Raw genomic sequence first — 14213 nt, 5'->3', positions numbered from 1 at the left:
AATTTTTGTGGTAGCAGAATGTGTGAAGTACTATGAAACACAAAGAACACTGGACATATATAGGAACTTGCAGGATATCATCCCTAAAACAATGACTTAATTTGAATCTTAAACAATAAGCATTTTGCCAAGCAAAGAGGCAATTTTTAATATCCCAGACATAAGGAACAACTTTTGCAAGTAAATTATGAATTGCAAATCCAAAGTGTATCCAAAGCATAGGATGGGGAAAAAAAGAAAAGAAAAATGGATATAAGACTAGAAAAATGAATTGGGACAATTCTGTAAGAAATTTGAATGCCATGCTAGGAATTTCATCTTTATCCAGTATGCAGTCCACTTCAAGTGTTTTAACGGGAAAGCGAGCCATTACTATGTCAATAAGAGAGCTTACTGAAAGTAAGAACAACTAGTAACACTGCTAAAATTAATATAGCTTAAACATGATAGAGGTTTTTCTCTTGTATAATGTGAAATACTCAGGTAGGCAGTCAGGAGCTGGTCTGAAGATCATGCAGTGCCACAGGGAACCCGGACTCCTCTCTCACAGGAGAGTTCAGCTACCCTTAGTATATGATTTATAGCTTCACCTTCATTGGTCACATGGTAACAGCTATAGCTCCAGCATCATGTCACTATTGTCAGCGTTGTAGATGGGAAGGAAGAAATATATAAAGGAGAGAAGGGTGTACCTCTGAACTCCTGTTAAATTGTTTTCCTAAAAGCCCCCATCTATCTGCTTCTATTAATATCTAATTGGCAACTCCATTTGCAAGGCAGACTGGAAAACATAGGGGTTTTTAATTGAAGTATTGATTTACTTTTTTTCAATATTCTAGAACTTTATTTTCAACAGTAAATAATTTCTTTAAACACATACATAACACACACAGAATATGAAAATTAAACTTAACATTCAGAGTAGCAAAATCCTTGTTTACCATTTTAGTATCTTTATTGTGGCTATATTGCTACCCCTAACAATATAGAGTGTGCTACCCAGGAATAAGGGCTTCCCAGGTAGCACAGTGGTAAAGAATCTGTCTGCCAATGCAGGAGTAGTTATCAGGAAAACAGGATGGGAAATAAAAGCAAATAAAGAAAATTGTATAAGAGGCAAAAGAAAAGGTAGTTTTTCTTAAGAAAGAGGATGTACTTAGCTGTGATAAATGCCTCAGAATACTCACCCCTCCTGGGTATCCTTCTCCCAGAAAGAGTGCTGATTACCCAAGGGCCTAGGTACGCAGAGTTAGAAGTGTTAGTAAAAACAAATGGCATGTACATTCACTCAATGGAATATTATGCAGCTATTGAAAGAAGAGGAAACAGTTTACAGACTGATATGAAATGATGTCCAACAAACGTAGATTTACCATGCAGTCAATAAGGTTCAAGTTTCAGGAGCTGTCTCTGTCATGGTCCCTACATCTAATTTTGTATTATTTCTCTTAATTGGGCCCTCAAATTGTATAAGCCTTATCCTTTCATAAAACCCAGATCTATCCCTGATTTCCAGGATTTGTTGTTCAGTCATTGTGTCCAACTCTTTGCGACCGCATGGACTGCCATGCTTCCGGCATGCCATGCTTCCTGTCCTCCACTATCTCCCTGAGTTTGCTCAAACTCACGTCTGTTGAGTCAGTGATGCCATCCAACCATCTCATCCTCTGTTTCCCCCTTCTTCTGTTGCCCTCAATCTTTCCAAGCATCAGGGTCTTTTCCAATGAGTCGGCTCTTCACATCAGGTGGCCACACTATTGGGGCTTCAGCATCAGTCCTTCCAATGAATATTCAGGGTTTATTTCCTTTAGGATTGACTGGTTTGATCTCCTTGCAATCCAAGGGACTTTCAAGAGTCTTCTCCAACACCACAGTTCAAAAGCATCAATTCTTTAGCACCCAGCCTTCTTTATGGTCCAGCTCTCTTATCTATATGTGACCATTGGAAAACCATGGCTTTGACTAGATGGACCTTTGTTGGCAAAATATGCCTCTGCTTTTTAATACAATTTTCAGGATATATTTATTATTAAGTATAAAAATAAGGTTCAGATGAGTATACTTAGTATTCTGACTTCTTTGTAAGAAAAGGAAGAAATTAGAATGTATGTTAAGAGAGGAGATCAAGATGGTGGCATAGGAGGGTATGGAACTCACCTCCCCCAACAAACACATAAAAAAAGATATCTACATATGGAAAAATTCTTGCTGAAAACTAACTGGAAACTGACAGAAAGACTCCTGTACAACCAAGGCTGAAAAAAAGATCCTCATAGAATAAGATAAGAAGGAAAGAGAAGCAGTCGGTTGGAGACCTGTGTCCAGAGGGATACCCAAAGGAAAAGGGAGATTACACAGGCAGAAATCCTCTCGGGGGAGTGAACGGTTGAAGCTACAAATTAGACCCCCCGTCCTGGTATCCAGCACAAGGGAGATGAGCCCCTCGGCTGATTGGAGGGTTGGTGGGACTAAGAGGAGGACTGCAAGAAGCCTGGACTCCACCTGGGAGGAATGCACACACACTTATTGTCAAAAGAGGGCAGAGAAGGCAGATTGAAACTGTACAGTTGACTGGCTGGTCTCCTGAAACTGCTCTGGGTATGCCCCAGCTTGAGCTCCACACTGGAGTGAGGGTTGCCCCAGCCAAGAAAGAACTCAGCCAGGAGACACAGAGGTAGCTCAGAACCAAAGTGGCATCCTTTGGGTGAGGACAGCCATTATGGGCACTTGCACAGGCAGCACATCAGAAGCAGCCTAAACTCTCTGCGGCCAAACTGTTGCAACCCGCACCTGGTCACACACTAGGAGCTCATTCTGGCCCCTCTTGCTCCAGCACTGCTCACCTCAGGGGTCAGAGTGCTGATGTTGGGAGAGAGAAAACCTCACACCTGAGCTAGCTCAGACCTGCTCCTCAGGGCTTCTATTTCAGGAACTTGGGACCCAGCCCTGGACCTGATAGGGTGGTGGTAGTCCCTGACAACAGAGGAAGCCCGAGCTCACTCTTGGCTCTGGCCCTAGCCTCTCCTCCCCAGCCCCAATCCTTCCAAAGTGATATGAAAGCATGCCCTGTGTAATATGGAAGCACAGCTTGAGAAAAGATGTGACCTGTCTTCATGTCAAATCCAGCTCTCCCACCAAAACCATTGGACACACAGGCTGTATAGGGTTGCTCCTACAAAAGAACACCCCTTCAAGACAGCAATTGGTAACTGTTTCACCTATTTCATAGAGATGGAGACTGTTAAGCAAATTGAGAAAACAGAGAAATGGATCTCAATGGAAAGAGCAAGAGGAAAAAAAAAATGAAACAGAAACAGTTTACCAGAGGATTCAAAGCAATAGTGATAAGAATACTAACTGAATTAAGGAAAATATATATAATGGAATATTCAGTTCAGTTCAGTTCAGTCACTCAGTCCTGTCCGAATTCATTGTGACCCCATTGACTGCAGCACGCCAGGCCTCCCTGTCCATCACCAAATCCCAGAGCTTACTCAAACTCTGTCCATTGAGTCGGTGATGCCATCCAATAATCTCATCTTCTGTTGTCCCCTTCTCCCACCTTCAATCTTTTCCAGGATCAGGGTCTTTTCAAATTAGTCATTTCTTTGCATCAGGTAGCCAAAGTATTGGAGTTTAAGCTTCAACATCAGTCCTTCCAATGAACACTAGGATGGACTGGTTGGATCTCCTTGCTGTCCAAGGGACTCTCAAGAGTCTTCCCCAACACCACAGTTCAAAGCATCAGTTCTTTGGTGCTCAACCTTCTTTGTGGTCCATCTCTCACATCCATACATGAATACCGGAAAAGCCATAGTTTGACTAGATGGACCTTTTGTTGGCAAAGTAATGTCTCTGCTTTTTAATATGCTGTCTAGGTTGGTCGTAACTTTTCTTCCACGGACCAAGCGTCTTTTAATTTCATGGCTGCAAGTCACCATCTGCAGTGATTTTGGAGTCAAAAAATAATAATAATAAAGTCTCTCACTGTTTCCATTGTTTCCCCATCTATTTGCCATGAAGTGATGGGACCAAATGCCACGATCTTAGTTTTCTGAATGTTGAGCTTTAAGCCAACTTTTTCACTCTCCTCTTTCACTTTCATCAAGAGGCGTTTCAGTTCCTCTTCACTTTCTGCCATAAGGGTGGTGTCATCTGCATATCTGAGATTATTGATATTTCTCTCTACAATCTTGATCCCAGCTTGTGTTTCATCCAGCCCATTGTTTCTCATAATGTTCTCTGCATATAAAATAAATAAGCAGGGTGACAGTATACAGCCTCAATGTACTCCTTTCCTGATTTGGAACCAGTCTGTTGTTCCATGTCCAGTTCTAACTGTTGCTTCTTGACCTGCATACAGATTTCTCAAGAGGCAGATCAGGTGTTCTGATATTCTGATCTCTTGAAAATTTTTCCACAGTTTGTTGTTATCCACACAGTCAAAGGCTTTGCCATAGTCAGTAAATCAGAAGTAGATGTTTTTCTGGAACTCTCTTGCTTTTTTGATGATCCAACAGATGTTGTCAATTTGATGTCTGGTTCCTCTGCCTTTTCTAGATCCAGCTTGAACATCTGGAAGTTCACGGTTCATATACTGTTAAAGCCTCGCTTGGAGAATTTTGAGCATTACTTTAGTAGCGTATGAGGTGAACGCAATTGTGCAGTAGTTTGAGCATTCTTTGGCATTGTCGATCTTTGGGATTGGAATGAAAACACCTTTTCCAGTCCTGTGGCCACTGCTGAATTTTCCAGATTTGCTGGGATATTGATTGCAGCACTTTCATAGTGTCATCTTTTAGGATTTAAAATAGCTCAACTGGAATTCCATCACCTCCACTAGTTTTGTTCATGGTGATGCTTCCTAAGGCCCACTTGACTTTGCATTCCAGTATGTCTCGCTCTAGGTGAGTCATTACACCACCGTGATTATCTGGGTTGTGAAGATCTTTTTTGAACAGTTCTTCTGTGTATTTTTGCCACCTCTTCTTAATATCTTCTGCTTCTGTTAGGTCCATACCATTTCTGTCCTTTATTGAGGCCATCTTTGCATGAAATGTTCCCTTGGTATCTCTAATTTTCTTGAAGAGATCTCTAGTCTTTCCCATTCTATTGTTTTCCTCTATTTCTTTCTTATCTCTCCTTGCTATTCTTTGGAACTCTGCATTCAAATGCAATATTCAAATGGGTATATCTTCCCTTTTCTCCTTTGCCTTTCACGTTTCTTCTTTTCTTAGCTATTTATAAGGCCTCCTCAGACAACCATTTTGCCTTTTTGCATTTCTTTTTCTTGGGGATGGTCTTGATCCCCTGCCTCCTATACAATGTCATGAACCTCTGTCCATAGTTCTTCAGGAACTCTGTTTATCAGATCTAATCTCTGGAATCTATTTGTCACTTCCACTGTATAACTGTGTTTGCTATGACCAGTGCGTTCTTTTGGCAAAACTGTATTAGCCTTTGCCCTGCTTCATTGTGTACTCCGAGGCCAGATTTGCCTGTTACTCCAGGTATTTCTTGACTTCCTACTTTTGCATTCCAGTCCCCGTAATAAAAAGGACATCTTTTTGGGTGTTAGTTCTAGAAGGTCTTGTAGGTCTTCATAGACCCATTCAACTTCAGCTTCTTCACCATTACTATTGAGGGCATAGACTTGGATTACTGTAATATTGAATGGTTTGCCTTGGAAATGAACAGAGATCATTCTGTCAGTTTTGAGACTGCATCCAAGTACTGTATTTCGGACTCTTTTGTTGCCTATGATGGCTACTTCGTTTCTTCTAAGGAATTCTTGCCCAGTAGTAGATATAATGGTCATCTGCATTAAATTCACCCATTGCAGTCCATTTTAGTTTGCTGATTCCTAACATGTCAGTGTTCACTATTCCAATTTGCCTTGATTCATGGACCTAACATTCCAGGTTCCTATGCAATATTGCTCTTTACAGCATCGGACTTTTACTTCCATCACCAGTCACATCCACAACTGTGTGTTGCTTTTGCTTTGGCTCCGTCTCTTCATTCTTTCTGTAGTTATTTCTCCACTGATCTCCAGTAGCATGTTCGGCACCCTCCAACCTGGGAAGTTCATCTTTCAGTGTCCTATCTTTTTGCCTTTTCATACCGTTCATGGGATATTAAACAGTAATGGACTATTACTCAGCCATAAAAAGAATGAAATTCCACCATTTGCAGCAATGTGAATGGACTTAGTGTTATGCTTGTTAAAATGTCATAGACAAAGTTACATTTAAAAATAAATATGTTATCACTGATATGAAAATCTTAAAAAAATAAATGAATGTATATTTTTAAAAAACGAACAAGACTTCCCTGGTGGTGCAGCATTTAGTAATCTGTCAGTGCAGGGAACATGGGTTCAGTCTCTAGTCCGGGAAAATTCCACATGCCCCAGAGCAACTAGGCCCATGTGCCATGACCACTGAGCCCGCACTCTGGAGCCTGTGCTCTGCAACAAGAGAAGCCACTGCCGTAAGCCTGCACACTGCAGCCAGGAGTAGCTTCCACTCACCACTGCTAGAGAAAGCCTGCACAAAGCAACGAAGATCCAGCAGCAGCCCAAATAAATGAATAAAATTAAAAAAAAAAAAACCTTAGAGATACAGAGAACAAACTAGTGATTACCAGTGGAGAGAGTGAAAAAGGAGGGACACATAGGGGTATGGGTTAAAAGACACAAGCTACTATTAATATGAATAAAATAATTAAGCAACAGGGATATATTACACTAACAGGGAAACATAACCATTATTTTTAACAACTTTAAATATAATCTATAAAAATAGAGAATATCTGATTGTATACCTGAAACTAAGATAGTATTATAAATTAACTATACTTCAACTTTTAAAAATAGAATATATATTTATGTATGTTTATATCTGCATAAACAGTGAAAGAATATACAAATACCAGTTAGAGCAAAACTTCCAAATTTGTATTATATTTTTTGATTTCTAAATATGAATATGTTACCTGTACAAAATATTAAATTAAAATTTTAAGAAAGTTTACTGTCATGAATGAAGAACAACAAAGTTGTGATAAACAACTGTTTACTTGTCTATTCATTTAGTTTATTCTCAAATATTAGAGTTACACCAAAGTTCACCCAATATGCATGATAGCTAATGCTTCCCCTTACTATAAAAAAGGGATGGATTGGGGTTTTTAATGAGGTCAGAAAATTGTCAGAGTAAGAGAATTGTTGGAGTTAGACTGTCAGGGCAAAAGAACTAGAAGGAGGAGCCTGGTAATTTAAATGGAATAATAAAGCCCTGCTACTGCTAAGTCACTTCAGTCGTGTTCGACTCTGTGCGACCCCATAGACTGTAGCCTACCAGGCTCCCCCGTCCCTGGGATTCTCCAGGCAAGAACACTGGAGTGGGTTGCCATTTCCTTCTCCAATGCAAGAAAGTGAAAGGGAAAGGGAAGTCGCTCAGTCATGTCTGACTCTTAGCGACCCCATGGACTGCAGCCTACCAGGCTCCTCCATCCATGGGATTTTCCAGGCAAGAGTACTGGAGTGGGGTGCCATAAAGCCCTAATACACAATAAATATTCAAAAAAATGTAGACTTGAGTATTCCTCAGTGAGTATGAGGTACTGACTAGGAGATCATTAGATAATAGCAACAATAAACAGCAATGTAAATGACCCAAGTTAGTTTTAAAAGTAGTTGTTAAATTCTCTTTGACAGTTAGTGGTGAGTATTAATTAAAGCAAATCTCAAGCTATAATCTAGTTCAACTAAACATTTTTTTAACAAATCACGCACAAAACAATCGGTGTAACTTGTTCACTAAGTTCAATAAAGTCCTAGCTCTGTGTTATGTGCTCTGACTACACTTTATGTGAAAGATCCATTTAGACTTACACAGTCATATTCTAGAGACAAAATTATATGCCTTCTGGCACTGCACAATCAGAAATGTTCCTGTTTAACAGCTGGAGCCAAGACTAATTAGAGGTCAAACCTCAATGCTATCTGTAAATGTAAAGGGTATAGACTCCCTAGATTCTTATTCTCTGTTCATGCAAGGGTAGGGAGTGATTAAAATACTTTAGGGAAGTCCATCTGTCTTGAATATCATTAATTTCAACAAAGAAAGTTCATTTTTAATATTCATCAGGCTATGCAGCTAGCCATTAATTTTACCAATAAACAATCATTTGGGACATTGCTTATGCTCATTAGAAAATCAAAATCTAAAGCTTGATAGTTTCTGCCTTAAGAGGATTGGTCCTTCATGGTTAGAATATCCAGCAAACCATCTCATAACTGACATTTTTCACTCATATTTTATGCAATCACCCCCTGACTCTAGAGTTCAAGTTTGAACTAACCCATTCATAATAATATACTGATTTTGCTTAAAAATTTTAAGGTGAATGACAAACATCAATCATGATGATATGGGTTTTTGAAGGAGAAAGGAGGAAAAAACAATTTGGTAGCATCATTGGAGAGCTAGAAAGTCAGCTATCCTATCTTCAGGCCTTCAGTTATTTGTAGTTACTTGTATCTTCCCCTAAGAGGGCTGCAGGAAAGCAATATCCTTTAAATAGAAGGTACGTTTCAACTTGAACAAGAAGGTGTGTACCAAAGTGCACAGTGGCAATTCTTGGGAAAGTGGATACTTATGGGAGCTAGGGTTGGATTAGAGGTTGTGCAGAATGACATGTGAATGAGTATTCATTTAATGTGTGACCCTGAACAAGTTACTTAGCTATGTTTCGGTTTCCTCAGTTGCAAATGGAGATTGGGGCTTTTCTGGTGGCTCAAACAATAAAGAATCTGCCTGAAGTGCAGGAGACCCAGGTTTGATCTCTGAGTTGGGCAGAACTCCTAGAGGAGAGTGTGTCAACCCACTCCAGTATTCTTGCCTGGAGAATCCCATGGACAGAGGAGCGTGGCATGCTTCAGTCCATGGGGTTCCGAAGAGCTGGACACAACTTAGTGATTAACACTTTCTTTCTTTCAAAGGCCTTAGTGAGAATAAAGTAGTTAATACTTATACAGTGCTCAAAAATAATGTCTTTCACAGTAAATACTCAATAAATGTTAACTGCTATTTTTATATTTTCCCCTTTTCTTAATAAGGATATTTGTAAATTCTGTCAGAAATTTATGGAATTATGAGGCTAGATATAATGGGGTTTGCATGCCAGATCAAAGAACCTGGACATTTCTCAGATTTCATTTTTCCAAATAAGTATTCTTAAAATTGCTGATGAGAATTTTGAGATAACTATTTCTTATTGGGAAGAGGATGTTTAAACTTAAAATATACTGTTCAAAATAAATTTGTCACACAAGTTTTAAGATAGTATTTTATCATTGACCAATTAAATTATGTATAAAGAGATTGTTGAAGTGATTCTGTACTATATGATTTTATTATTTCCTTAGTTCTTCAAAGACCAGTTCTTCCATTAGAAGATGCCCTCAAACAAATTCAGGAATCCAACCTAAAATCAGAAGTAAACCTTCCCTCTTCCCACAGACCAATAATAAACTGGAGGTAAGTAACTTATGATTATCATGTATAGTTACTAATATACAGTAATTAAATAGCTCTCTAGTTGCTAAGTTTACAGGCCTTTTCATCAGTTACTCCTCACCTCTATTTTGTAGTATACTATTTTATTTTCACACACTGGATTGAAGTAGAGTGTAATATAAATTTCTTCAAGAGTAAGTAAAAATTTTAGTTTCTTGTCTTTAGTTTTAGTGTTGCCTATGTTGAGTAATTTTCTATGGGAGCTATTATAAAAACCATTTAAAAATAGTGATACTGGTTTTACTGAGGAAAAAAAGCTGAATAACAGTGATATAAATTTAGATAAAAAGAGTAACTTTATGGTAGGAATGGGATTTTCCTCACTGAAAATCTTTCCTAGATGGATATCTTTAAAAAAGCTACTGCAATGCCTCCTGGTTCCTCTCTAGGTTAGTTTAAATGAACCATCTTGATTCAGTAGGATGGACCAACCAACTAGGGAGTACCCTCTGACATCCTGTATTTTCCATTTATTTACTATAAATGTTTCTTGAACCTACTATGTATACAGCAGTAGATCAGCCATTGTGAAAGGGATATGGAGAAATATGATATTCAAAAATATAATCCCAAGAGTATAATCTAGGAGAAAGTGAAATAATGCTTTAAAAATTATAGAACAGTACCAAATGGGTAATAATAATAATAATATTTAATGTTTATATATATAAAGATATATATACATAATTCATGTGTAAAGTATGTTAATATTTTAACTGTTTATAACATATGTACTAAAGTATTTCCATTTTTAGAACACCTATGGCAAACTGTTCCCTTAATCAGATATAAGAACAATTAAATTCATCCTCTCAAGTCTTTATTATAGTTCAAGAAAGACCTCATGGAATAGAAGAATCTTCAGCAAAGCTTTGAAGAAAATAGGAGTTAATCATGAAACAAGTGGGTAGATGGTATTCCAGACGGAGGGATGAGAGTGTGGAAAGGCCAAGAGTAGTAGAAGGAATGATATGTTCCAGGAATAAGAGTATGGCTGAATAACAGAATGCAAAATAGCAATAGCTTCACTAGATATGAGATTGGAAAAGTAAATACACCTGTATGCTAGGGAATATAAGCTTTATCCTGAGAGTTTTAAGAGGAGTCAGTGAAGGATTTAAGCAGATAGGTAATAAGATCAATTTTTCCTGTTTAGACTTCCCTGGTGGCTCAGACGGTAAAGCGTCTGCCTACAATGCAGGAGACCCAGGTTCAATCCCTGGGTCAGGAAGATCCCCTGGAGAAGGCAATGGCAACCCACTCCAGTACTCTTGCCTGGAAAATCCCATGGACAGAGGAGCCTGGTAGGCTACAGTCCACGGGGTTGCGAAGAGTCGGACACGACTGAGCGACTTCCCTTTCCCTTTTCTTTCCTGTTTAACATATCATTCTAATCTATTGTGAACAAGTGTGGATAACGGATTGAAAGAGGACAAAACAGACTATTTCAGTATCTGTAACTGAAAATACATAGGTCTGGAGCTTAAGAGAAAGATCTAGACTTAAGATATTAGAAGCCAAGACAATGGATGAAGTCAGCAGTGGAGATTATGTACTGTGACAGCAGATCTAGGATAGAGCACTACAGAAGAGCAATATATGAGGAAGTGAAAAAAGAGAAGCCTGCAGACAGGAACAGAATAGTTGGTAGAGACTATATATAGGGAGAAGATGGAGCTAAGCAAGTATAGACTTTCACAGGGAATGAAACCTTATGGCAATCAAATGGCTTCTAGGTAATCATTAATATAAAAAGTTTTACCAGTTGAGATACTGGCAGAAAACATGTAGCGTTTAAAAGGGGTAACTGAAAAGAGGTTAGTAAAGAGACTGTGATGCCAACAAAGGATGATGAAGCAACCCCAAAACTGACAGCAAACTTAGTATTATCACAACAAACCTAAACTGAAAAGAGCTGTAACTGTAGGAGAGGGCTACTAGGCAGAGGAGCATTGCACTGCTAAACCAAGCCAAGCAGAGAGGAAGCCTGAGGAGTGGTTATCAAAAACCGCTTTGTGCTGTCACATTCCCATATCTTGCTAGTACATTTCATTGGTCAAAACAGCCATAAATCAAAAGGCAGGGCATCATTCAGTCTCTGCCTAGCAGAGGTAAGTGTGGAAAATGAACCTGGAGTGGCAAAGAGAAAATATCCAGCTTAGAGGGACTATGTCCCATATATTTCAAAACAGAGAAGTCACTCTGGCAGTTTTTGTCAAAGAAATTTCATTGGAGGGATAGAGACAGAAAAGAAATGGCTGCATTGGAAGGAAACTACAGTGTGAGAAAGAAAAAATACCAACTGTAGCTTGGCTGTGAAAGGAAAAGAGTGGTAGAACAGTAGCCAAAGGGGATGTAGGGCCAAAATATGGCTTTTTCCCTTATGATGGAAGAAATATTATCCTGTTAAATATGGATGTTAAACTAATGAGTAACAGAAATGCAGTAAAAATGGGAAGTCTTAAGTCCTATTATGTGCTGTACATTGATTAGCAAGAGTTATAATATGAATGAAATATGGTCCTCTGCCCAATAAGTGTTTGCAGTTACATTATAATACTGTGTAATGGTAATTACACTGTAAGACTCGAACAATACTGTATAATGTGGGCAGTTACAGAAATATTAGCAAAGTGATAAAGGGCTTTCCTGGTGGCTCAGTCAGTAAAGACTCCACCTTCAATGCAGGAGGTCCGAGTTTGATTGTTGGGTCAGAAAGATCCCCAGGAGAATGGAATGGCAACCCACTCTAATATTCTTTCCTGGAGGATCCCATGGACAGAGGAGCTTTGCAAGCTACAGTCCATGGGGTCACAAAGAGTTGGATACAACTGAGTGACTAAGCATACACAGACAAGTGATAAAGTACAAAATTTAAAGTTGGAGAGGAGACTTAAAGGATGAGTACATATTGTCTACTAAAGAAGCACGGATTGATTTCTGGCATGTTTAGGACTACAGTGTTGTAAAAGGCAAAGACACCTGAGGACATAGAATTTGTTCAGAGTAACAAGACTGCAGTATATGTTGCTGGTAGGACGAGAGATTATCTAGAAATGTAGATTGAGGTCAGATGTGAATGCTTGTATGTCTAGCTAGGAAGTTTTTATTTCATCCTATAACTAGTAGAGAGCCAATTGTGGTTTTAAACAGATCGACATAGTCTTCTTTATATGGAAAGATAATTGGTATGAATGTTGGAGAATGAAAAGAATGGAAAGAAACTGGAAACAAGGAGACTAGAAAAACTTAATGGGCTAATCCAAGTGACAGATCATTACTACCTAAACTAAAATAGTACTGTTTTGTATAGTGAGAAAATGAGGGCCCTCCCTGGTCATCCAGTGGTTAAGACTTTGCCTTCCAAAAGGTGCAGGTTTGATCCCTGGTTGGGGGCTTCCCTGGTGGCTCAGAGGTTAAAGCATCTGCCTGTAATGTAGGAGACCTGAGTTCAATCCCTGGGTCAGGAAGATCCCCTGGAGAAGGAAATGGCAACCCACTCCAGTGTTCTTGCCTGGAGAATCCCATGGACGGAGGAGCCTGGTGGGCTATAGTCCACAGGGTCGCAAAGAGTCGGACACGACTGAGCGACTTAACTAACTAACTTAATATGGCCAAAAAAGCAAAACAGAAGCAGTACTGTAACAAATTCAATAAAGACTTCTAAAAAAAGGAAAAGACAGATCTAATAAAGAATAAAATTATTTTGAGAGATTAGAAGGAAAAGATGAGAGAATAAGAAAAAATGAAAATGCCCTTTATGGCATAGAAGAGACATAAACTTTTAAGAATGCTGATGAATCAGAAGTGTAAGAAGTAGAGTATAAAAAATGGGAGCTGAAGAGGACCTGAGCTTACCTCCCATAACAAACAATGCAAAAATACATCCACATGTAGAACAATTCATGGAAAGCTAACTGGAAACTTGCAGAAGGACCATTATATAACCAAGTTTGTAAGAAAGATACACATGTAATCAGGCAGGATAGGAAGAAAAGCATCAGGTAATGGGTCTGTGCCTCTGGGAGAGGACTGAAAGGAAAAGGGAGATCATGCAGGCAGACACTCACCCTGAGAAGTAAGGGAGTCCAACCATAGCCTGGGCATCCCTATCCTGGAGTCCTGCATATAGGAGACAAGCCCCTTTGGCTGCTTGGAGAACCACTGAGAAGGCTAGAGAAGCCTAGACTCCACTCATGAGGAGAGTGCAAGTGTTAGCTTGCCGTAAGACAGGGCAGAGAGAGGTGTACCCTAGTGGCTGCTGCCATGCCACAAACCCCAGTCTAAGCCAAGTGAATGTTACCCTGCTCACTCCAAGCCACAGCTTGGCCCTGGATCTCAGGCATTCAGGACCTGAGAAAGAGTCAATCTAAAGATCCAAAGGTGTCCTGGGGGCCAGGGATGTCGTCTAGATAGAGCAGTGTCCATTGCTGGTGCTTACTCAAATAGCACCCAAGAAATAGCCCAGACTTGAATTCCCACAACTACATGTTCAAGCCTAGTGCAGGGAGAAGGAAAAATACATACTTAAAGGAAGTAGAACCAGGTTGAGCCCAAATATGAGGGCTTTTGCTCCTACAACTTAGGAGCAGATCTCACCCCTGACAGGACAGTGATGGCCACTGAGCA

General features: G+C 39.4%; 1 protein-coding gene and 1 non-coding gene across 2 annotated transcripts in view; both read left to right on the top strand.

Annotated features, from left to right (window-relative positions):
- Positions 1-14213, top strand: part of CEP126 (centrosomal protein 126) — a 112355-nt gene that overhangs the window by 43124 nt on the left and 55018 nt on the right. Inside the window, exon 4 of the mRNA XM_052653297.1 lies at positions 9434-9545. Coding sequence (XP_052509257.1) covers positions 9434-9545 — 112 coding nt within the window. The remainder of the gene's footprint in view (positions 1-9433; positions 9546-14213) is intronic.
- Positions 10744-10816, top strand: TRNAC-ACA (transfer RNA cysteine (anticodon ACA)). The gene has a single exon. It is a non-coding gene; the product is annotated as a tRNA-Cys (tRNA).

The sequence above is a fragment of the Budorcas taxicolor genome, chromosome 15 (assembly GCF_023091745.1).
Source record: "Budorcas taxicolor isolate Tak-1 chromosome 15, Takin1.1, whole genome shotgun sequence".
NCBI lineage: Eukaryota > Metazoa > Chordata > Mammalia > Artiodactyla > Bovidae > Budorcas > Budorcas taxicolor.
The sequence above is the reverse complement of the archived record's forward strand: the minus strand, read 5'-3'. Positions and strand labels throughout refer to the sequence as shown.